At 37.9% G+C, this 24,074-nt stretch overlaps 2 protein-coding genes and 1 pseudogene across 3 annotated transcripts in view; 2 read left to right on the top strand and 1 right to left on the bottom strand.

The window, feature by feature from the left end:
• The window catches only part of LOC112043943 (acyl-CoA Delta-9 desaturase), a 34,645-nt gene extending 20,307 nt beyond the window's left edge, over positions 1–14,338 (top strand). For both annotated transcript variants that reach the window (XM_052883493.1, XM_024079630.2), the window contains exons 3-5: positions 2,142–2,272; positions 11,379–11,584; positions 13,654–14,338. In XM_052883493.1, coding sequence (XP_052739453.1) covers positions 2,142–2,272; positions 11,379–11,584; positions 13,654–14,128 — 812 coding nt within the window. In that variant the 3' untranslated portion in view covers positions 14,129–14,338. The remainder of the gene's footprint in view (positions 1–2,141; positions 2,273–11,378; positions 11,585–13,653) is intronic.
• On the bottom strand, positions 4,477–10,821 carry LOC112043944 (prostaglandin reductase 1-like; annotated as a pseudogene).
• Positions 14,339–16,722: 2,384 nt separating the features above from the next.
• LOC112043954 (neuromedin-U receptor 2) lies at positions 16,723–22,186 on the top strand. Its single transcript, XM_024079649.2, has 4 exons — positions 16,723–17,645; positions 18,467–18,564; positions 21,165–21,272; positions 21,983–22,186. Exons 1-4 carry the CDS (start codon positions 16,883–16,885, stop codon positions 22,079–22,081), a joined length of 1,068 nt encoding a protein of 355 aa, XP_023935417.2. The 5' UTR covers positions 16,723–16,882; the 3' UTR covers positions 22,082–22,186.
• Positions 22,187–24,074: the final 1,888 nt, after the last annotated feature.

Here is a 24,074-nt window from a genome sequence, read left to right on the forward strand (position 1 = left end):
TTAAATAAATAGCGACTCTCGCTTTGACACCATACGGTGCAATTCAGTTCGAACAAAATTAATAGCCTACCGTTTTATTCACCGACAATTCTTATTATTATTATTATTTTATCTATTCGGACAACGTTAGGGTTGTCTTCAATTACAAAATATTTAATACTGGATTTCCCCTGCTGATATGCTCGCATATTTGTTGATAAAATAAAAAAGTAGTGTGTATCATTGACTTGATTAAAAAGTATTCTTCTTAAGAAGTGAAAAGAAACTTAGGTACAGCCTTAAATATTTTTTCAATAATACAGGTTTTAATTTTTTTTATTTTTAACTATGTTTATATATAATACTAGCGGACGCCCTCGACTTCATCCACGAGTTATTCAGATTTTTTCGAGTATATTATTACTTGTTTATATTATAATTTGAAATTATATTTTTTTGTATGCATAATCTTCAAGAATATAGTTTTTATTAGTCTTAACAATAAAATTACCAAAACATGGGTTTTTACACAAATGTGTTCGGACTGATAAAATCTTTTGTGATGGATTTATCTATAAAATAATCTATATTTTAGCCTATCGTCGTTATCAACCCATATACGGCTCACTGCTGAGCTCGAGTCTCCTCTCAGAATGAGAGGGGTTAGGCCAATAGTCCACCACGCTGGCCCAATGCGGATTGGCAGACTTTACACACGCAGAGAATTAAGAAATTTTCGGATGTGTAGGTTTCCTCACGATGTTTTCCTTCACCGTTTGAGACACGTGATATTTAATTTCTTAAAATGCACACAACTGAAAAGTTGGAGGTGCATGCCCCTGACCGGATTCGAACCCACTCCCTCCGGAATCGGAGGCAGAGGTCATATGCACTGGGCTATCACGGCTCTCGGCTATTTTAGCCTATATTTAACTATAATTATATGCTCCGCGGTAGGTGTCCGTTTTTAAATGAAACGTAATAAATATTATGCACATAGTTTTTCGTAGTCTTGGTAAGCTTATATGTACCTAGTAACTAGCTAGCGCCCGCGACTTTGTCCGCCCTTAGACCTCCTTAATTCGGCCCTGTCACAAAATCCATTTTTAGTGGAAGTCTACTAAGTATAAACAACCTCAATGCCAAATTTCAACTTTGAACATCAAGCGGTTTCCGAGATTTCGTTATGAATGACCTTTCGCATTCATACGAGTATATTAAAATTCGTACGCCTTTTCTGACATAGGTACCTTGAGGTTTTTAAGTTACATTTAAGTGACAAATTAATTAATTCTTCAAAAAATGAGGTATGTCTGGTTATCCCAGACTCTCTAAATAATACAAAAAAACGTCCTTTACAATCCTGACGATGACATAACAATGCTTCCCAGGCAACACAAACACAAGCTACACAGCGTCTTCGCCGGCTAAGACGAGGTCCCCGATATCTGACGTCACCTGGACGTGGGATTTTAACTCACGATCTCGCGGGCGCCCCGGTTGAGACACTCAGGCCATAACACCTTTCCAGAACGGCTCTCTAGCGGCTAGCCGAGGTCCGAGTCTCAGAGGAGACGCCCTTAGAGAGTCGTTCCGCCCATCTATACCCTTTCTGTCTTCGGGCCTTATCAGGCGATGCTTTTGCGTTCGCCCCAACCCCCCATACACGCCGCTGAGGTCTTCTTAAGGAGCCTGCGGCACTTACACAAACAGAAATGGTATATATTGAACAATTTGCCAGGACTGGATGGATACTGGCAAATTGTTCGTTAAAAACATTAAAATATTCAAAGGGATGGGAGGATTCGCTGATGCACTTTGCCAGGGTTATTATATAACATAGTACCTAAATGTGTCTTTAATGTCTAATATAGTTATTAAAATAACATAATAATTAGAATATAAATTAAAATAACATAATATTTAGTTACAAAATCATCAAGTTTATGAGAATGGCTATAGCTTGGCAAGTTCGTTGATGACACTCCCAGGATATGCGGGCGACGGGGGGAAAGGACTGCGCGGGTGTGAAATCGTGCACGCAGGGCATCGCTAAGCCCCTCCCGGCCCGGACCATCGGGAGTGTTACGAACGAATTTGCTTGCTATAATTATGTATTTAGAAATTAAAAAAAAAATGAAAAAACTTTTTTTTATTTACAGCGGTGCTACTGTACCTGTCATCCGGTCTCGGGATAACAGCGGGAGCTCACCGTCTTTGGGCGCACAAGTCGTACAAAGCTAAGCTTCCGCTTCGAATGTTGCTCACCTTATTCAACACCCTCGCGTTCCAGGTATATCATCATCATCATCATCATCATCATCATTATCATCATAAGCCTTTTTCAATGGCTTAGGTACTGCAGAGTTAGGCTTTATCCTTAATCCAGAACTATACCTAAGCCAAAAAGGTTAATTTATGTTTTCGATTCGATACCAGCCTGGGGTAAATATAAAGTTGAAGTCAAAGATCACTTATTTCAATTAGGCTTAGTTTACAAGCATAATAATTCGATAATAGTGTCATACATTTTTTTATTATCGAAGCGTTAGCGTTTGTAGAACGAGAATCGAGGTGCCACATACTACATGCCCTAGGCTTTAACGTCGTAAAAGACATCGTGCTAAATCGTTTGGGTTCCTACAAATGATGTTAGAAGAAAAAAGAGGTAGATACTTTGGTTACTAGACCACATTTGATATTTACAACCGGCACACAAAAAATATTTCAGCGGCTCAAGTTTGCTAATTAGCGTAGTTTTAACGTGCCACTTGCGGTCCACATATAACCTATCTACCTAGTTTGTCTTCTAACATCATTGGTTCCCTCTGTCATGTAAAAACCAGTGTGTAACGGTCAATAAACAGTACTATATCCAAATTAGCTTGATACTATTTTAGACTGCATCATGACTCAACAACAAAATAGTACATATAATATAGTTATCAAGTTTATTATGTCTCTTTATCGAGGTCAGGTCCAGCACGGTTACATCAGGTGTTCACTTGAGACGAACATTGTTATCTCACATGTCTGTAATTTTGAACTTCCAAGTTCAACCTTTAACTTATGAGTATTTTATCAGTATCTAGTCAAATTAACAAGATAAATCTGAAGGTAGCTCATTAGAGCCTCCCGGGACCCGACCCGCACCGCCTCGCTTCGAGTGGTTAGTATTCTTCGTACGGATTTGTATGGGCATGCGCTCACTATATCAACTCCGTACCATCACCGAATCGCCTCGCTCGCGAGGTGTCCACGCGCAATCTGCGTGTGGACCACTCGATGATAGCTCGCTGTTGGCAGCTACTACTCGCTGTTGACTACTCGAAAATTGGTTGGCCACGCAAGGTTCATTGGTGACAACGCTGCGTTACCTGTCGACCACAAGTGGACGCCTAGCGATGAGGCGGTGCGGGCCGGATCCCGGGAGTCTCTAATGAGCTACGACCTTAATACTTAAAATTAATACACAATCTTTTATATTAAATGCTCTAACACTTGGACCCCTGAGCAGGGGCGTTGCCAGCCCATAACCTTAAGGGGGGCGATTTTATATTACGAAAAGTGAAATTAAATTAAAATAGTTTGGATATTATTAATTAGATACAGATGTCGACGTATGAGTATGACATCGAAACCCGTTTATTAACAAATTTACAGGCTGATAAAAATTATACGTTTTTGTATTGCTGATGCTCCATCAACAAGTAACTTTTTACTAATAATTGTAAGAACTGATAGGGGTAGGGTAGGGAAGGTAGAGGTAGTTGAAAGTTTACATCGAGTTTCACGCGGACGAAGTCGCGGGCGTCCGCTATTTAGAATAATAATAATTCGGCACTTTCACGTTTTAGTCACGCGAGGCATAATTATTTCCGGTCAAAGTCAATGTCAAGTTAATCAAGTTATTTCTCTCATTTGTTTACTTATAACTTCCACAATTATTATGATACCCTTTGACTTATAATGTAGCCATTATTACTTATCTATTCTGTGACCTTAAGGTGTGTTCACACACGGCTGTAATATCACTACCAGGAAGAGAAGCGTTAAAAATTAATATGTGGACATTCCTGCAAAGCATGTCCATATATTAATCGTTTTAATCCTACATTTACTTTGATTTTAGATAATTTGATTATTTTATATTGATAACGATAAAACGAAGAAGAAAATAGAATACCAAAAGAAACGTAAATTGAAAGCGGTATATTAGTTCATAAAATTATATCAACTTTCAAAACGTGGGCCTTAGTCAATTTTGCCGCTCCGGGCCTTCGATAGTCCGCTACTGATGTTTAGTCATCATTATGTGCCTTATTTATATTTAACCACCTGCACAAACAAATACCTAATAAACTAACTGCTTGTTGACCTTTAGATCTCTTACAGTAAAGATAGTATAGTGTTAATGGTTTCAAGTGGTTATAAAAATAAAAAATAGATAGGTATGTAGTAGGTAGATACCTATTCTAAATAAAGAAAACAATCGTGTTCAATCAGATGTTTTTATTCGCTTAGTCATCGATATAAATCGTTAGATGGGCCCCTTCAACTAAAGAACGCACAATTTTATGTCATTACCCAAAGACGTGCACGCACATCTTATCTTAGTACGTAACAAACGTATGCTGTGAGTGGACGTGGACTTAAAAAAAATATTTACTTTTTTTTATTATTTTAATCCCTTAATTATGCCTTCGTGTTCATTTTGGAAGTGTAAAAACACAAGCCACGATATGAATAAAGAGAAATGTGGTACGAGTGTTGACGTACTCAATGTGCGAAACCAATGACAATTCCGCGACGCTTTGAGGCCCATCTAATGATCTACGATCGATCGATTTTGAAAACTGAATTAAATTTTAACGACAGCTTTACCGGTGTTTTCTCCAGCCAGCATTCCAACAAACGCATCGTACAGTTTGTCGAAACCCTCCGTGACATGCTCCGCTGGTTTCAGCTGGCCGCTCTTGATCCAAGCCACCAACTGCGTGAAACCTTCCGTCCAACGGTCGATCCAACGCCAAACCATAAATCCTTCAATCCTCAATTCCCTAAAAACTAAATATGGTTGTAAAATTGATGCTTTGGGCATCTCGTTGTCGTTGTAAGAGCTGATGCTGCCGCAAACTGCCGCCCTGCCTCTCGGATTCATCTGGCTTACGATTATACTACTCAGTTCGCCTCCAACATTGTCGAAGTAACAGTCTACGCCATTAGGCGCGGCCGCTTTCAAAGCTGTTTGCGCGTCCACCTTTTTGTAATTCAGTGCTTTGTCGAAACCGAGCTCCTTTTCTAACCATTGGCATTTCTCCTCGGAACCAGCGAAACCTATGACTCTGCAGCCCTGATCTTCGCAATCTGACCCACCAGTGAGCCTACAGCACCCGCTGCTCCGGTCACCACTACTGTCTCTCCAGCTTTCGGTTGACATAGTTGTAGGAATCCAAAGTAAGCTGTGACTCCCGGCATTCCAACGGCGCCTACTCCCAATGAAGGTGACAGGCCTTGCAAATCTGGCAATTTGTATGTAAGCTCTTCGGGGAATTCACCTACTTTAGGTGAAGTTTCTTTTACAATAACATAGTCGCACCAACCCTTGTGGGTGACTACTTTAGTGCCAATTGGGTATTTGGGATTCTTTGTCTCTTGAACCACTCCTACTTGGAAACTAAACTGGTCGTATGGCACAGGAATGTCCTTGTTGTATGCACGCAGGTAAGGATCCACGCTGACCCACTCGGTTTTGAGCAACACTTCACCATCTTTGAGCGGTGGCAGTTCGTACTCCATGATTTCAAAATCCGATATTTTGGGAATACCGTCGAAGCGTTTTTTGACGACCCATTTCCTGGCCTTCACCATATTGACTGCTCAAGTGAATAGTGATATGGGTACTGTAATTAAGAAAATCGTTATGTAAACCGCTATTTCATTATCAACATAGGAAATCGAAGGTAATATTATGTCGCACTTGAAAAGTTAACTATCTAGGTATATATCGTGCACTAATGATGATTAGCGTTTCGTTAACAGCCTAGACATTTTAACTGAGCTGTTCAAGTAGCGACATATTATCACCTAACTATATAAGTAGATATGTGCCGGTATGATAAGACATGATTGTATGTTCACGATTATGGCTCGTCAAAGAGAAAGGGACCCTCGTGTGTTTAAAATGAGACTATGTCGTTCTTAAAATAAAACGCAACTGCAACGCCTACAGGATGTCAGGTACCCCAGTCTAATAAGACCTACCTTGGAATGAGAGCTAATAAACTGTAAATGAGAAAAACGAGATGGTCACGATAAACAGTTTTTTGTGGCATAAATGACCTTTAATAACTTAAACACAAAAACGAGACTTTTGAGACGTTTCAAACAACTTTTAGAAAACCAAAATAAAGGTGTAAACAACTTGATATCTCGAGGTTAAATCCTTATACTGGGATACATAGACTTAGAACAACTAGACGTAGCCATAGCGTGGCCGCCCGTGAGACAGCCTTATGTAAGGTTATAAGTGTGCGTGTGTATTATATTATTATGTACACTACACTAGCATTCATAAATTACATAACAAAATGTTGCCATACATATTTATTTACACGTTTTTGGGGTAATCTACAAATATAATTAATTGAAGTCCTACTACGATAAATAGGATCAGATAGATTAGAGTAAGATTCTTTCAGATAATAAAAGAACTTTGTATTATTTAATTGTGTTTTCGGTGATAACTTAAATCATAACATGATATAAGTCCATTGCCTACAATTCTTGCCTATGGTAGGAGCACAGGCTTTTAAACTTTCAGCTGATCTTTCTTGATACTAAAGATGTGAAAGTTTGTGAGTGTGTGTTTGTTGTAATCTTTCAGCAAATACTACTAAACAGATTTCCCCAAATTTTGGCACACAAATAACCTGAAATATAACACATAGGCTATTTTTTATCCCAAAATTCCTACGGGAACGGGAACTACTTATGCGGGAGAAATCGCGCATATCCTCTAATATTAAATATTAATAACACATGTCTAGCCATCATAACAAAATATCTTTACTTTATTAAGAATTAGTTACAGCGTCTTACCAAAAATTACTTAATTCTTTTATTTTAGTGGTAGTTTAACCCAGATAAGCCTGAAACTATTTTTGCCTTAGAAAGTTGCGATTTTTTTATATATTCTTAATGATTGCCTCAGTATTTCAGGAAAAATAATAAAAAAAATCTGTGTTCCTCGGAAAAGCTGGAAAATGACATCCCATACATGGGTCGGTCGGCATTACATATACTATTTACTACGAAGTTATTAACAATGTGTTGAGGCAAAAATAAAAGACTTTTTGTTGAATAAAAGTATTATTAAAATTAAAATTAAAGTTTTTGCGAACATTTTATACTGAATTGTAAATAAGAAAACACTCTTTATGATGTACACTTCACGCAAATATAATTGCAGTTTCTTTTACATGCTTTGCATATCATAGCTTATTAGGTGACTGATGTTATCATGTCTTATATTTACAAGGTGACTTTTAGGTGCAGGACAAGGTTCACGTTTTTCACGCCTTCTGTTTGTTTTCAATACCCACTGCTACCACCAAGTCCAAATTTCTTGTAAATAGCTGGTAATTGTCCGGACTGTCCTTGGTAAGGATCGAACCAAATCACCTACACCTACCCTAGATGAGCAGCCCCAATCCAATATTTGTATCATCATCTAATTCGCTTACCCACTGATGAACTGTTTACAACTGTGACCGCCGTAGTAAGGAATCATAACCTCATCAATACTATGCATCTCTTCAACGTATGCGTTTTCTTGAAAAACATTGTTTAGCAAGCTAAATAAAGGCCACATTTTAGCATGTTTATCACTTACGGTTTGAATCAATGAGTTGTCACAACAGTGCAAATGGTATATGATGTATGTAAGTCTGTCACAAGATAGAGATTGATTCACGAGAGAAAATTCACAATCGGACGTGTTTCTCCAATACATACGACATCTTGGCAAGCATACATATCCACTATAAAGGAATATTCATTGAATAATTGGCCAAAATAGTTTATCAGAGAACGTAACATATTTTTGGGGCCGTCTAAGGGCTGGAAACTAGGAAAATCATTTGGTCGGTGTCGATTCCTCCATTCGTACGTTTTGTTTGGTGGAGGACAATCTTCTAGTTCGGCAGATGTAAATGACCTTAGCTGTTGAAGCGGCTGTTCAATGCGAGATCTTTTTAGTACACTAGCGAAAGAAATCTCATCTTCAGTCTCCGATTCAGAATCAGTCTGATGCCATAATTAGCTTTAGCAGGTGCACGTAAATCTAAACCAGGCAGGTTATGTATAACAATATTATCCTCTTCTCCTGAATCTTCATCAGTATCCGCAGTATCGAGCAGTATTATCGTTATCTGGTGGTTCAAATTTTATGCATTTAGAGACCGGGTTATCATTATTCTTTAACCCGTTCAAAATTTCGTGTATCGATAAAGGATTTGATCTAAGACGGAAAAAACAAAATTTTTAGTCAAAACTTTCAATGCATAATGGTTGTGCCGACAGACCCATACATGGGTTCATAGAATTTGCGGCCATATAAAAGTGTCAAAAAGTAAGGTTTTTATTATTTAATTTTTAACATAAATACTAAAATGTTACTTGGTTTCTATTTTTACTTCTATACTTTTAAAATTAAAACAATAGTATTTTATAAACTTACCTTTTTGAGGCCATGTTTTACAATTTCCAATAAAAATATATTCAATCACGTGAAACACCAAGAAAATAATAAATTCACCGCGTTACTTGTCACTACAAATAACAGTTATGAACTACAGCTTCTAAAAAAATGTGTAACTTGGTTTAAATAAATCAAATAATGACGGTAGATTTTTTTATTTTGACGAACCCATGTATGGGTCGGTAGGTTCATCTGGGTTAATAGGTGGGACATGGTCACATTTGAAGTAAATAAAAAGAAGGTTAGGTTTTGAAATATAGCGAAATACGAAATATTGCCTTTGAAGATACTCTAGTAAACGCTTATCACATTCAATTAGCTTCGAATTCCAACAAATCTAGGCTATATATTATCATTCAATGAAGTTTATGGTTTCTTACTAATGAAATGTAATTCCTTCGATTTTCCGCTCACTGCGGCTTTTGCAGCCTAAAATACAACACCCCACCACAATAACTTATAAATTAATATCGTAACCGCAATGTTGTACCACATAATACTCAATTTACTAAAATTTAAATAACTGCTTGGATACGTTTTGTGTTTGTCAAACATCAATCAAACACTCGACGTTTGCCAAACAAAAAAATCGACCATGCTGAAAGTGACAAAAAAAAATCTCGTGTCCCTTTTTAATAAAAGCCGAGTGACATAAGCCTGTCACGCTCTACAATCCAAAGTCACTTTAGGGCTACATCTGGTAGTTATATATCTATGCTGGGATACATGCAGTAGCGTGCAATTGACATTCGACATGTCGCGTTGTGCGCGAACGATAACATAAAGGTATCATTCCGATCTTGGCGACCGCGACCTTCGAATGCGACCGGGTCACACGACCCACTGCTTTGTATCAATTTATATGGAGAACTAAACAAAGCCCGAGACCGCGTCGCGCGACCGTCTTTGTTTAGTGCTCCATATTAATTCTTACTAAGCAGTGGGTCGCGCGGTCGCAGGTCGCGGTCACCATAAACGGAAGGCTACCTGAGTATCAAACACAAGTCGCTTGCGGCAAGACTCGTGAGAGAACGATAGGCGCGAGAGAGTCAAGACTCAGAGTTTTCTACCGACTTGTAAAAAGAAGGAAGTTCTCAAATTCGTTGGAATCTTTTTTATTGGCTACGGATCCTACCTCTGATTTTATTATATTTTTTCAGATTTTTAGGTATAATTATCACTCAATTGTACAATTTAAAAACGCAAGCGAAGCCGGTAAAAGTTAGTCTCAGATAAAATACATAGTAGCCTAAAAAACCTTATTAGCAATCGCGTAGCTTGCCTTGGAGGGGTCCTGCATCATAATTAGTTGGGGGGCTATTAAAAGAGCGACAAATCCCGAAAATCGACTTAGCAGCTTTTTTTCTCCGGGAAGCACCAGATTAAGTGAGATTGTGGATTAAATTTTACTAATTTTTACTTTCACACTCAAGGAACCCCGTAGCCTGGGGACCCCGTATCAGTGATACGGCTAGTTACGCCCCTGTTTTAGGTCAATAGTTAAAGTGATATTTACCTGTTTAACACAAAACACGTACACTTACAAGTCACAACACTGATCGTGCTGACAAACGACAGCGCATTAATATACTCGTATGAATCGGTTATGTTATATGAAGAGTATGTATTGGCTACAAAGATATTATAATAGAGATAATACATATGTCACTAACGCGCTAAAACTGAGGCTAACAAAAGCTGCTAATGGTCTTAATTTCATTGAGTCGCATAATAAACAACGAAAATTATTTGAACAAATAATAAGTACCTAAATATCTACAATGTCGAGTTGTGTGTTCCGTAAAAACTGTATAAACATAAATAAATAATGTTAGTAAACACAAAATTGTGCATGTGTGTGCTCAGTGGAGTTGCTGAATTAGTATCACTTTTTGCGGTGATTTTGTAGGCAGGTAACATGTCTATAGGTTTAAATATCGTTGGCTATGGTGGTCATGACTGGCGATTTTGTATGATGATAAATTGTAGGGGCACACGGAAACTATCCACTTTATGTGTATGACGTTTCAAATTTTCAAAAGTGCTTGTAAACTGAATCTACTTGAAATAAATGACATTGAGTTTTGAATAGAATAATTAAAGCGAGTATTCCGGACTACAGACGTTCAGTTTTAATGGTATAGTCTTTAAAAGTTTAGTTTTATAGAATCTCATCGCAATCATAATCGTTAAGACTACGATTCGATTAAATCATGATCGTACGATTTAATTGAACAGTTCGTTGTTTATCAAAAAATAAAAAAGAACGATTTTTTTCTCGTCTATCCCATTATGTGGATAGGATTGTTCTTACTGAAAATATTGTGGATGTGAAAGAAGCATTTTTAATTTTTTTCTACATTGGGTTTGAAATGCTCATTTATCTACGGAACCTTACGCTATGCGTAGTCCGACACGCTTTTTAGTCGGTTTTTTATCTTTACAAGTTTGTCCTTGTGATTATCCACGGCCGAAGCCTCCTATCAGCCAGACCTGGACCAATTAAAAAAACCTCAATCGATCCAGCTGGCGATCGAACCCAGGACCTCCTTGTAAGCCCACCGCTCAAACCACTACGCCACGGAGGCCGTCAGTTCTTTATTGACATACAACTCAAGTCAGTTTTCTATTTCACCAGGACTCTGTACTCGATTGGGCACGAGACCACCGAATGCACCACAAGTACTCAGAAACCGATGCTGACCCTCACAATGCAACACGAGGGTTCTTCTTCTCCCACGTCGGCTGGTTGCTTGTGAGGAAACACCCTGAGATCAAAGCGAAAGGACACACCATTGATATGAGCGACCTCTGGGCTGATCCTGTGCTGCGATTCCAGAAAAAGTAAGTCACGTGGTTTCCTGTAGTACCCAATCCCGTAGGAATACGGGGATATAGCCTTTAGCAAGTAGGGATAGTCTAGCTTCCCAACATTGAAAGTATTCTTAAAATCGGTTAAGTACTTACGGGGCCTTGTCAATGCAAACAAACAATCAAATCTTTAAATAAAATAAGTTAGTCCTTGGCTGCGATCTTATCTGATGTTAAGTGACAATACAATCTAAGATGAAAGCGCTTCTTGACACAGTTTCATTTTACCCATACCTCTGAAGGTTTCCACGCATCGCACCGGAACGCTAAACCGCTTTGCGGTACGTTTTTGCCGGTAGGGTGGTAACTAGGTACGGACGATGCCTACCACCAAACCAGACATTAGACAATTTAGAAAGTAGAAAATCCTAAACTGACCTGAGTTACTGAAAAGGTGAGTTGCAGATTCCAACTCGGCTGGGCAACGTTTGGGAAATTTGCGATACCCAATCAGATATAGAATAGTACCTGAAGAAAAAGTTTTCGAATACACACACACACACACACATACACACTCGTATACACGGGTCCGAGACTTGGGTGCTAACTATGAGTCTCATAAAAAGGCATACGGTCAGAGAGAGTAGAACAAAAGTTACCGACATAGCTCCCCTAAGATATGAATCCTTTGTCGCTAACTTAAGTCTCACGTAGTTAAAAATGCCGAAGGAAACTGGTGCTGGAATTATGAATTCACACCAAAAACTGCTCTTACTACGTGTCATACGACATCAACCGGGTTTCAGTGAGCCGCTGGATGATGGACTGACTTAATGGAGCTTGTAAGTCTTCACAAGTGGCATTTGTCCAGTGGTGGACGACAATCGGCTGGTAGGAATTGTAATGATGATGATGATGATAAATATAAAATCAATGAACAAAAGATTATCTTCTTAGTTTTGAAAATTAAAAATATGCTAAATATATTAGACTGCTTAAGTTTTTGTTTGGAAGTTTTGAGAAAATACTTGAAACATATGGTGATAGCGGAAGAATGCTGTTATTATTGCAGTTGGCACGAACTAGCCGTTTACTTGCAGTATAATTACCATTAATTGTTGTTACCCGTTATATTCCTTTGGAACATGTGCCAAGTAATATCTAATCCCTTAGAAATGTATCTGGAGAGAATGAACACTTTAAAATAAGTCTTTGGATTATATTTAAAGTTATTTAAACGTTTGAACAACATCACATTTTTTATGTCACTCAACGAGATATAAAGTGGCGTTTTTTTTATAGTAGGGGAGCCCGGGATGCTAAATTTGCAGTTACTCGAGCGTCATTGAGACCGATTACATTTGGTAGATTAAATTATAGGAAGAATAAATGGTTATTTACTTTTTCCGCTTTTAGCGGTGGAAAAAAGACTTTAAAAACAATTTTTATTACTTTGGCTTACTGAAATTGTAAGAAAATTTTAGCGATTAATTAGGAGATTATTTCCTTAAAAATAAGTAAAAAATTAATCGCACTCGTAGCTCGAGCACTAAAATATAAGGGTTTAATTTTGTAACTTTGAAACCCCTCCCATTCCATTACGTTACGCTCAAATCGTCAAATTTTCGAAATGTGCAGTTTTTAGCTATCAACTCACCTACCTTATCTTAATCTGACGTGCTGGTTGAGTATTTATGAAGTTAGTTTTTTTGGTTGCCCTAAACGTATATTAATTATTATAAACCAATATTAAGGGCTCATACTCGGTGGAGGTACTCGACAAAGTGTAAGGTATAGTCCCTTATGTTTATCTGCCGCGCTCGAGTAACTGCAAAAATCCCCTCTTCGGCTCCTCTACTATTAACTTTTGTCCATCCAGATACAGAGAGCCTAGTGGCAGTTTGATGCTGTTACAATCGCGTTAACGTAAACGCGAATTTCTAAGAAATTGAAACAGCGCCATCTCGTGGCACTAGTGCACAACTGTTTCAATTGCAAATTCGCGTTTACTTCAACGCGATAGTAACAGTATGAAAATATTAAAAACTCCCACTAGGCAAATATTTTGTAATAACAATAACAATTTTATATTTTCCTTTCAGGTACTACCTGATACTTATGCCATTGGTTTGCTTCATCCTACCAACATACATACCAACTCTATGGGGAGAATCATTATGGAATGCCTATTTTGTGAGCGCAATCTTCCGATACGTTTACGTCCTAAACGTTACCTGGTTGGTCAATTCGGCAGCTCACAAATGGGGCAGCAAGCCGTATGACAAATTCATCAACCCTGTAGAAACCAAGTCAGTATCACTGGTTGTACTTGGAGAGGGTTTCCACAATTACCATCATACATTCCCATGGGACTATAAGACCGCTGAACTGGGGAATTACTCATTAAACTTCTCAAAACTGTTTATTGATACTATGGCTAAAATCGGTTGGGCATACGATCTGAAAACAGTGTCACCAGATGTTATTGAGAAGAGGGTGAAGAGGACAGGAGACGGCACGCACCAAGAATGGGGCTTCGAAGAATTACATAAAGAATTACATGAACATTCACAGTAGATATTTGTGTAACTTGTAAAAAATCTTGGTACAAAATGACAAATCCAGAACGGATTATTAGATATGCTTTGCAATATCCTATGTGTAGAGACATTTTGACTGTGACGGATAATGTGATATTTAAGAATATTTAAAGTTTGATTATTACTTATTAAATATTTGTATGGAAAATTAGGAAAATGTTAAAAATAGATTGTTAGAAATATATAACGTGTTTGTTTTATTTATGAATCATAATGTTACTATTTACTCTGGTTACTTAAATTAGAAATAACGAGAGAAAAATGCATTTATATCAACATTATACCAACCATCACAATATCTCCAATACTCTGGGATGTGTGGCATAACCCAGAATATGACCCCAACTTAGCATAAGAATGCTACATGACCTTATATAATCTATACTAATATTATAAAGCTGAAGAGTTTGTTTGTTTGTTGTGTGTTTGATTGATTGAACGCGCTACTCTCAGGAACTACCTATCCGATTTGAAAAATTCTTTCAGTGTTAGATAGCCCATTTATCGAGGAAGGGTATAGTCTATATATTATCTCCGTATTCCTACGGAAACGGGAACTACGCGAGTAAAACCGCGCGGCGTCAGCTAGTAGGTCATATAGCGCTGATTTTCAGCTTGGACGACAGCTGGGTGTCACCATGAACTGAGTTCTGTGTATTTATATAGTATATTTTTTATGGTATGATTTGAACCTGATGATAATTTAGTTTAGTTTTCCTTTTCGGCTTTAACCAGATTATCGTCAGGTGGAACAGTAATACCAACAATTATTAGCTAGCACGATATCAGCTGGCCTATTTCCTATTATGGTTTTTATTATCAACTCATCAAAATTAAAAACAAATCAATTGACAAAATGTCATCCACATACTATGATACAAATTACAAACGTCATCCGGTACTTACGGTGTATATCATATAGTATGTAGATGACACTTTGTTGTCCACTTCAATAAGTTGATAATAAAGACCAAAATAGTGAATTAGGCCGCAGGTCTATTGACAACAATATACCTGTCAGTAATAATCGTTATGAGATCATGTGAGAGATAATTTTCAGAAGAGGAGCAAGATTTTTTTTATACTTACACAATACACACGTTACTACTTAACCTCAAATCTCTGTCTGTTAAATTAGCTTGTGTTATGGGTACTAAGATAGCGGATTTTATGATATAAATTTGTAGGTATACAAACATATAAATACTTATACAATGTTTATTGCATATATGTTTATGTACAAATTGAAAACTCCCACAAGCACACTGCTTGTGGTCGTTAAATAAAAACATTATTACCCTAACTATCCACGCCCATCAACCTATCAGGACGGCTTAGCCTTAACCTGGGCCGTTAAAATAGATTTATAATGGTGATAAGTCCTTTCAGAGCCAAACATGCTCTATGCCCGCCAACCCAATTTAAAGCTACCTCGCTGATATTCCCTTTCTAACAAAGAGACACACCCTGTAGTGGGGTATAAATAGACTTATGAAAAGAAAATAATTTTGTGAAAGTATATATGATATATATGAGGTATATATAATATATATGAGTACATCCGCGCCGTAGTATACTACATTACAATTTCAATTAGGGCCGACTGTCGCCTCGCTATGGTTGCCATCAATTTTAGCGCTTGTTTGGATACAGTCAATTACATTTATCTTTATGGTGCTCTTAAAAAGACACTTTTTTTCCTTTTTTATTATGGTTTACAAAAAAAATCAAACAAAGTATTGAAGTTCGTCACTGCAAAACATATTATGTTAGTGGAAATAGACGGACGGACCACATAGGTCGAAGATTCGATGGAAGCTGGGGTCCCAAGGTGCTGGAATGGCGACCCCGCACTCGAAAGCGCAGTGCTGGTCACCAGGGAGACTGACGACATCCAGCGAATCGCAGGGATCCGCTGGATGCTGGCGGATTTACGGAAAGTCTTGCAGTGGACGCCCATCGACTAATATGATGATGATCATGAAACATATTATAAAATAAAATAAAAATAAAAAAGCCTTTTATTTCTTGCATAATTTATACAGAATTTATGTTAGTAATCTAGATTAATTTGGTTATTAAAAAACTTAAATATGTGTTAGTACATTAATGGTTTGTTTTTATTACGCAAGAACCCCAGAATGGGTGAAGGCCTCCTCCAAAGATGTCCAATGTCCCTGTTTTTTAATTTCGTCTTCCCACCTTGTCAATGGTCTTTTCACAAGGAACCCTTTTAGTTTCGCCATGTCCGTCTGTCCGTCCTTCCGTAATTTTTTTTGGATTTATTTTTCCCTTACATGCAAAGTGAGGATAAATTTTTTATCGTATATCCCATAGTGTGCGGTACCTGTATCGATATTTTTGAGCATTGCACGGATCCCTTAGGATTAAAGTGCTAAATTAATCTACAGAACCCTACACTGCGCTTGGTTCGACACGCACTTGGCTGGTTTTTTATCCTATAAGTTATACAGACATAGACAGACAAACACGTCAAACTCATATCGTTTCTTTTTACATCAAGGCGATGGTTCAATCATTCAGTCCTATTAAAAAATAAACATCAAAAAAACATATTCACAATAGAACGTGCTGACATGATTTTAATTAAAACGTTCCGAACACCCTGTAGAACTTTCCAAGGCTTCCTCGCAAAGCTTCCATACGTTCGACAGTTTCACCCTCGCGCTCCACATCCGATAGGACGTGCCCGACCCATAAACACGACATAATGACAAGTGCAAACAAAACTGTGCACGGAGAAAATAATACATATGCGTCATACGGAATAGGTCTCTCCTTCTACGACTACGATGACAAAAGTTCCTTCGAAGAAAGCTTCTTAATTAAAACCATACTCAGCGTTTTCCTCACCACTTTCATGGTCCTCAGTTTGATTGGAAACATCTGCACTTGCACCGTCATCACCAGAGAAAAGAGCATGAGAACACCGACAAACTGTTACCTCCTCAATCTTGCTATAACAGACCTCATGGTAACCATTTTCGTTCCTGTTGAAATATACATCATATGGGTACCAGATTTCTATCCCTTGGGCGAACAAGGCTGCCGCATTCACTTCTTATTGTGGGATCTTCTTAGCAGTTGCAGCGTGTTAACAATACTAGCTTTCACTATAGAACGGTACCTTGTTATAGCGAAACCCTTTCTTCGACAAAAACTCCTTTTAACTTCGCGGGTTTTCAAGATAATTATCGTTAACTGGGTGGTGTCTTCGATATTCTCTGTTCCCAGTGTGTATTATGTTTATTTCGTGGAGAGGAAGGAGAACGTTTATTGCTTTTTAACTGTCCCCGACAAGGAGAAAACATATTTGGTAGCTGTGGAGCTGTTTATTTTCTACGGTATACCGATGACGGTAATATTTGGCATGTACGTGATGATAGCCATAAAGTTGAAGTCCAACAAAGCTGCATCTCGACCCAGCGTTGTCTATGGGAAGCAAAACAGAAACAAAGCAGTTAAAATGTTGGGTAAGCACAAATGCTGATTTTATCTATACTAATATTATAAAGCTGAAGAGTTTGTTTGATTGAACGCGCTAATCTCAGGAACTACTGGACCGATTTGAAAAATTATTTCTGTGTTAGAAAACCCATTTATCGAGGAAGGCTATATATTATCCCCGTATTCCAACGGTAACAGGAACCACGCGGGTAAAACCGCGCGGCGTCAGCTAGTATTATATAAACCGACGCCCCGCGTAGTTCCCGTTTCCGTAAGAATACGGGGATAAAGCTATCCTATGACACTCACAGATAACGTGGCTGTCTACTGATAAAAGAGATTAGTTTTTAAAGTACATCCAGAGATTACCCCCTACAACAGCGCAAGCTTTACCTCTTTATAATATTAGTACCTATACAATAATATTTTAAAACGTTTTTTTCTGTTAAGTTCCAAGATCAAATGTTTGAAAAACTGCCTATACCGATAGTGGTTCAGATTGATTAAAGTCAATATAGGGGTCAGTGTAGGGCGTAGGTATCTAACTATTTATTTACAGTATACGGGTTTATGATCTTTATTTTTCTCAAACGAATTACATTAAATTCGCTTATATGAGAAATACAATTATCCATTAAGGTAATTATTCACGTGTCTACAGACTAATTAGACTTAAATTTTACAGACAAAAAATCTAAATAAATAATTGAATAGAAAAATACACCACACATCGTCATAATATTGGCTATATTATTGACTGTGTGGGTACCCTTATAAAAATTATTATTGAGAAACTAAACAAAAGAATCGAAATATTGAACTGGACTTTATTCCTTTCATATTTTAGCTGCGGTTGCTGCATTTTTCTTTATATGCTGGTCTCCATACACCGTGCTACGGATAATGATACTTATTCCAAGCCTTCGATACCAGGACCATTACAACGTAAGTATATTTAACTATATCACAGTGGCGAAGACTGAAATTTTCTAGTAGGTAACCAGTTAATGTTTTTTTGGCTGAGTACATTTTGACGGCCTCCGTGGCGCAGTGGTATGCGCGGTGGATTTACAAGACGGAGGTCCTGGGTTCGATCCCCGGCTGGGCAGATTGAGATTTTCATAATTTGTCCAGGTCTGGCTGGTGGGAGGCTTCGGCCGTGGCTAGTTACCACCCAACCGGCAAAGACGTATCGCTAAGCGATTTAGCGTTCCGGTACGATGTCGTGTAGTAACCGAAAGGGGTGTGGATTTTCATCCTCCTCCTAACAAGTTAGCCCGCTTCCATCTTTAGACTGCATCATCACTTACCATCAGATGAGATTGTAGTCAAGGGCTAACTTGTAAAGAATAAAAAAAAACAAAAAAAAATATATTAACATCCGTAAAACTTGTAGATGTTTAAAAGGTAACCCGATAGGAATCGGGTTGTTGGAACCATCGCCCCCTGCTATAGCAATCGCCACGCGTTTTCACCTGCGTAGTTACCGGTCCCTAGGAATGCAAGGATAAAATATAGCCTATAGTACCCGGGTATAGTGTAGCTGCCTAACAATGAAGGTATCTTTAAAATCGGCTCGGTAGTTTCGGAGCCTATTCAATGCAAACACACAAACAATGACTAGCTAAGAAACGTCAATACAAATACAATTTGGCGGACGTCCAAGATGGCGGACAGGCTATTTGAAATGCACCCTCATTATATGGGTATCAAATGAAAGGGTTTGCTGTCAGGAATACGAAGAAACTTTTTCATTTCATTTGTAATTTATAGCGCGTGCTAAAAGCGCATTTTTTAGTTTTTTAAACTATTATATTACAAGACTAGCTGGCGCCGCGCGGTTTCACTCGCGTAGTTCCCGTTCCCGTAGGAATACTGGGAAAATATATAGCCTTCCTCAATAAATGGGCTATCTAACACTGAAAGAATTTTTCAAATCTGACCAGTAGTTCCTGAGTTTAGCGCGTTCAATCAAACAAACAAACAAACTCTTCAGCTTTATAATATTAGTATAGATATTTTTCAATTACGTTTTAACCGTATTGATTGTTTTTTCCAAATGTTTTAACTTTCCTTTATTATAGGCGATGGTATTAAGCATTAGCGTGTTTTCTATGTTGTGTGTAATATTATTTGTATAGAAAATTTTACAAACCTTTTTAGAATGTTATTCCCGACAGTCACGTACCTCGTAACAAACTAAATAAAACTTTTTGCATACATTTAGAACTACTAAGGAAGCGTTTTACGGATAATGTTAAGATTCCCTGCCAGCGAAGCCTCCTGCATAGATTACCATTTTAATAACGTGTATGTAGTTTTTAAGTCTATCTTATATAAAGTTTTTAAGCGAATACTTAAGGAAAACCGTTTGAAGGAAAGGTTTGAGCCGTGATAGCCCAGTGGATATCTCTGCCTCCAATTCCGGAATGGGTTCGAACCCGGTCCAGGGCATGCACCTCCAACATTTCAGTTGTGTGCATTTTAAGAAATTAAATATCACGTGTCTCAAACGGTGAAGGAAAAACATCGTGAGGAGACCTCCAGTGAATTTTCTCAATTCTCTGCGTGTGTTAAGTCTGCCAATCCGCATTGGGCCAGCGTGGTGGCCCCCGACCGGATTCGAACCCACACCCACCGGAATCGGAGGCAGAGGTTAGTTAGTCCACTGGGCTATCACAGCTCATACTCATCATTTGGTTTCATACTCGTCTAAATTAATGTACAGAACTCAAGGAATTCAAGTCATTTGTTGAACTTGAAAAGGAAGAATTTTTCATATTTTTTTGAATTTAAAATGAATGAAAAACATGTTGACGTCAAGATGTTTTGTTAAACAAAATAATTATATACCTAGGTATATTTTTTGGAAAAATAAAATGCTAATGAATTACCTGCCCAAGATAACCTTCCCTGGAACTCAATCATATACAAATCGGATTACTTAAAAATACATAGCATAAAAAATATTGTTATTTAAAAAAAAATCGCAATATTTTTTATACTATCGATTAGGCTCTAGCTAGTTTCATTCATTCGTAATGGGAAGTAATCACAATATTTGAAGAAGAAGAGGAAATACTTTATTGTACACAAAAAGACAATTATAAATTAAAACAATAAAAAGATAAATTAAACTTAGCATGCAAAGGCGGCCTTATTACTAAAAGTAATCTCTACCAGGCAACCCCTGACGAGAGAACTTGCGAAGAAAGAGCGGGAAGGTGCAATACATTAATTGTAATTATATATATAAATAATTAAATAAATATAATATAATATTACGTAAATATATTATTAAAATTTACATGTATTACATAATATATTACAACTAAAAAATATATACTACATAAATAATAAATAACAATAAAATAAATACCTCGAAAAATAAAATTTTAATTCAACGACAAATAATGACGTTTCAAACGAAACTTAAAAATGGCAAATGAATTACTGGCACGGACAAAAGACGGCAAATTATTCCACATATTTGATATCTTTTTAGGACAACGTTCACTTTCAATGATATTGTTTTTCTCTTTCAGTTATGGCGAGTTTTTATATATCTCAGCTCGATTAACAGCTACATGTCGGCTGCAGTTAACCCGATACTTTATGGGCTTATGTCGCGGAGATTTCGACGCGCTTTTAAGGTAATATATATATATTTTTTATTGTCTACAAGTTAGCTCTTGACTACAGTCTCACCTGATGGTAAGTGATGATGCAATCTAAGATGGAAGCGGGCTAACTTGTTTGGCGAAGGATGAAAATCCACACCCCTTTCGGTTTCTACACGACATCGTACTGGAACGCTAAATCGTTTGGCGGTACTAGCCACGAAGCCTCCCACCAGCCAGACCTGGACCAATTAATAAGAAAACCTCAATCGGCCCGGCTGGGGATCGAACCCAGTACCTCAGTCAAGTAAATCCACCGCGCATACCACTGCACCACGGAGGCCGTCAAAATTAAAGGTTATTCACAACTCTGGTTATGCTACGACTACCAAATCAATAGGTATATACTACATATACATAAAGAAAATTGATGTGTCTCTCTTTTAAAATAACTACATTTTTTCTCAAATGAAAGTAATCATTTGAGAAAATATAGTAATATAGTATATTTCATTATCATTCATTATCATCCCACATTCGGCTCACTGTTGAGCTCTAGTCTCCTCTCAGAATGAGAGGTGTTAGATCAAAAGTCCACCAAGCTATCTACCACAGAAAACATATGTACAATCTCAGTGCGGATTGGCAGACTTCACACACGCAGAGAATTGAGAACATTCTTAGGTATGCAGTTTTCCTCACGATGTTTTTCCTTCACTGTAAAAGTGTTGTTATGCTTGCAGGATTTACTCCAAGGAAAGAAGATTCCGAACCGAAACACTTCGAACGGCACATCACTACAAATAACAAGTTACCGCACCTGTGACGTAATAACTACATAATGTTCCTTACATAAAAATTCTTCGATGTTGTTGTTTTTAAGAATTGCTCGTCAAAATGTGCACGAAAAATGAAATTACTTGTATTTTAGTAAATAAATCACTGAAATTAACACATGACAAGTTTAAACTCTATTTTGTTCAAAAGTTTGTATGGACGTTTGTTACTCGTTAACACCGCAACCGATAACCGATTTGGCTGAAATTTGGAATGGAAATCGATTTTACTCTGGATTAACACATAGGCTACTTTTCATTCCGAAAAAATCCATGGTTCCCGAGGGATTTGTGAAGAACTAAATTTCACGCGGACGAAGTCGCTTACGTCCGCTGGTGCTCCATATACCATCTTCTATAAGGAGGGAGGCTTGGCCCTGTAGCTGGCCATGAAAATATGAGGGTAATGATGAATTATGTGGGACTTGTTCGCTAACTATGCACCTCATAAGAAGGCTCAGAGTCACACAGCGGGTGATGGAACAAGCTATGTTAGGAGTATCTCTGCGTGATCGAATCAGAAATGAGGAGATCCGCTGAAGAACCAAAGTCACCGACATAGCTCAACGAGTTGCAAAGCTGAAGTGGCAATGGGGAGGGCACATAGTTCGAAGAGCCGATGGGACCCCAACCTCAAGGTGCTGGAATGGCGACCCCGCGCTAATAAGCGCAGTGTTGATCGACCCCCCACCAGGTAGACTGACGACAACAAGCGAGTCACAGGGATTCGCTGGATGCAGGTGGCTCAGTATCGTGATGTTTGGAAGTCCCTACTAAAGGCCTATGTCCTGCAGCCGATGGGCGTCCACCCATCGGCTGATATGATGATGATGATGATGTGGGTCATTCGAAAATAATACAAATCTTGGATATCCATAATTAAATTAAATAAATTGCTACAGGAAATATTTCCTGTGATTGTGGACGTCCGTCGGAAAACGCCGGCGATGACTTTTGACCTCTGTCCCTTTCATTACATTAGATTATTCTAATGGAAAGTTACAGACTTTGTTTATAAATAATAATGGTTTGCGTCATACTGATAGGTCACATAATCGTTGGGCAATCAGTCGCATTATTGACATTATACACTATTTTCTTCGCTCACGTCATCATTTTGTTTGTATTGCTGCCGAGTTGTGAAAAATGCTATCGTTTAACCCGCCGTGAGTGAGGTGGGGTATCTTATACCCGGCCCTTTGTAAAACACAATTTTAATTGACTCAGTAGTAGGGATAGTAACTCAGTAGGGGGTGATGCTCAGAGTAATTTTGAGTGATATATGTAAAGAAGCTATAAAAAAATAAAAAAGTATTCTGTGTGACGTAGGTGTGGATATGACTTAGTTATATTTTATATGTAAACCACACAGACCGTAGAAAGCATTATTATTTTTTTTATTCTTTACAAGTTAGCCCTTGACTACAATTCTGGTAAGTGATGATGCAGTCTAAGATGGAAGCGGGTTAACTTGTTATAGGAGGATGATGAAAATCCATATCCCTTTTCGGTTTCTACACATCGTACCGGAACGCTAAACCGCTTGGCAATACGTCTTTGTCAGTAGGGTGGTAACTAGCCGAAGCCTCCTACTAGACAGACCTGGACCAATTAAGAAAATCTCAATCTCAATCGAACCCAGAACCGTTTTGTAAATCCATCGCACATACCACTGCGACACGGAGGCCGTCAAATTGAACAAATAGTCATCACACATTTTCTAGTTGTAGGAATTGATCACACGACCTTACATGCAGGATGAATCAATGCACCAATCTGCCGTCAAATCTATACTTAATATTATAAAGCTTGAAGAGTTTGTTTGTTTGATTGAACGCGATAATCTCAGGAACTACTGGTCCGATTTGAAAAATTCTTTCAGTGTTAGATAGCCTATTTATCGAGGAAGGCTATAGGCTATATTTTATTCTCGTATTCTTTCGGGAACGGGAACCACGCGGGTGAAACCTTACGGCGTCTACTAGTGTTACAATAAAGT

The sequence above is a fragment of the Bicyclus anynana genome, chromosome 9 (assembly GCF_947172395.1).
Source record: "Bicyclus anynana chromosome 9, ilBicAnyn1.1, whole genome shotgun sequence".
NCBI lineage: Eukaryota > Metazoa > Arthropoda > Insecta > Lepidoptera > Nymphalidae > Bicyclus > Bicyclus anynana.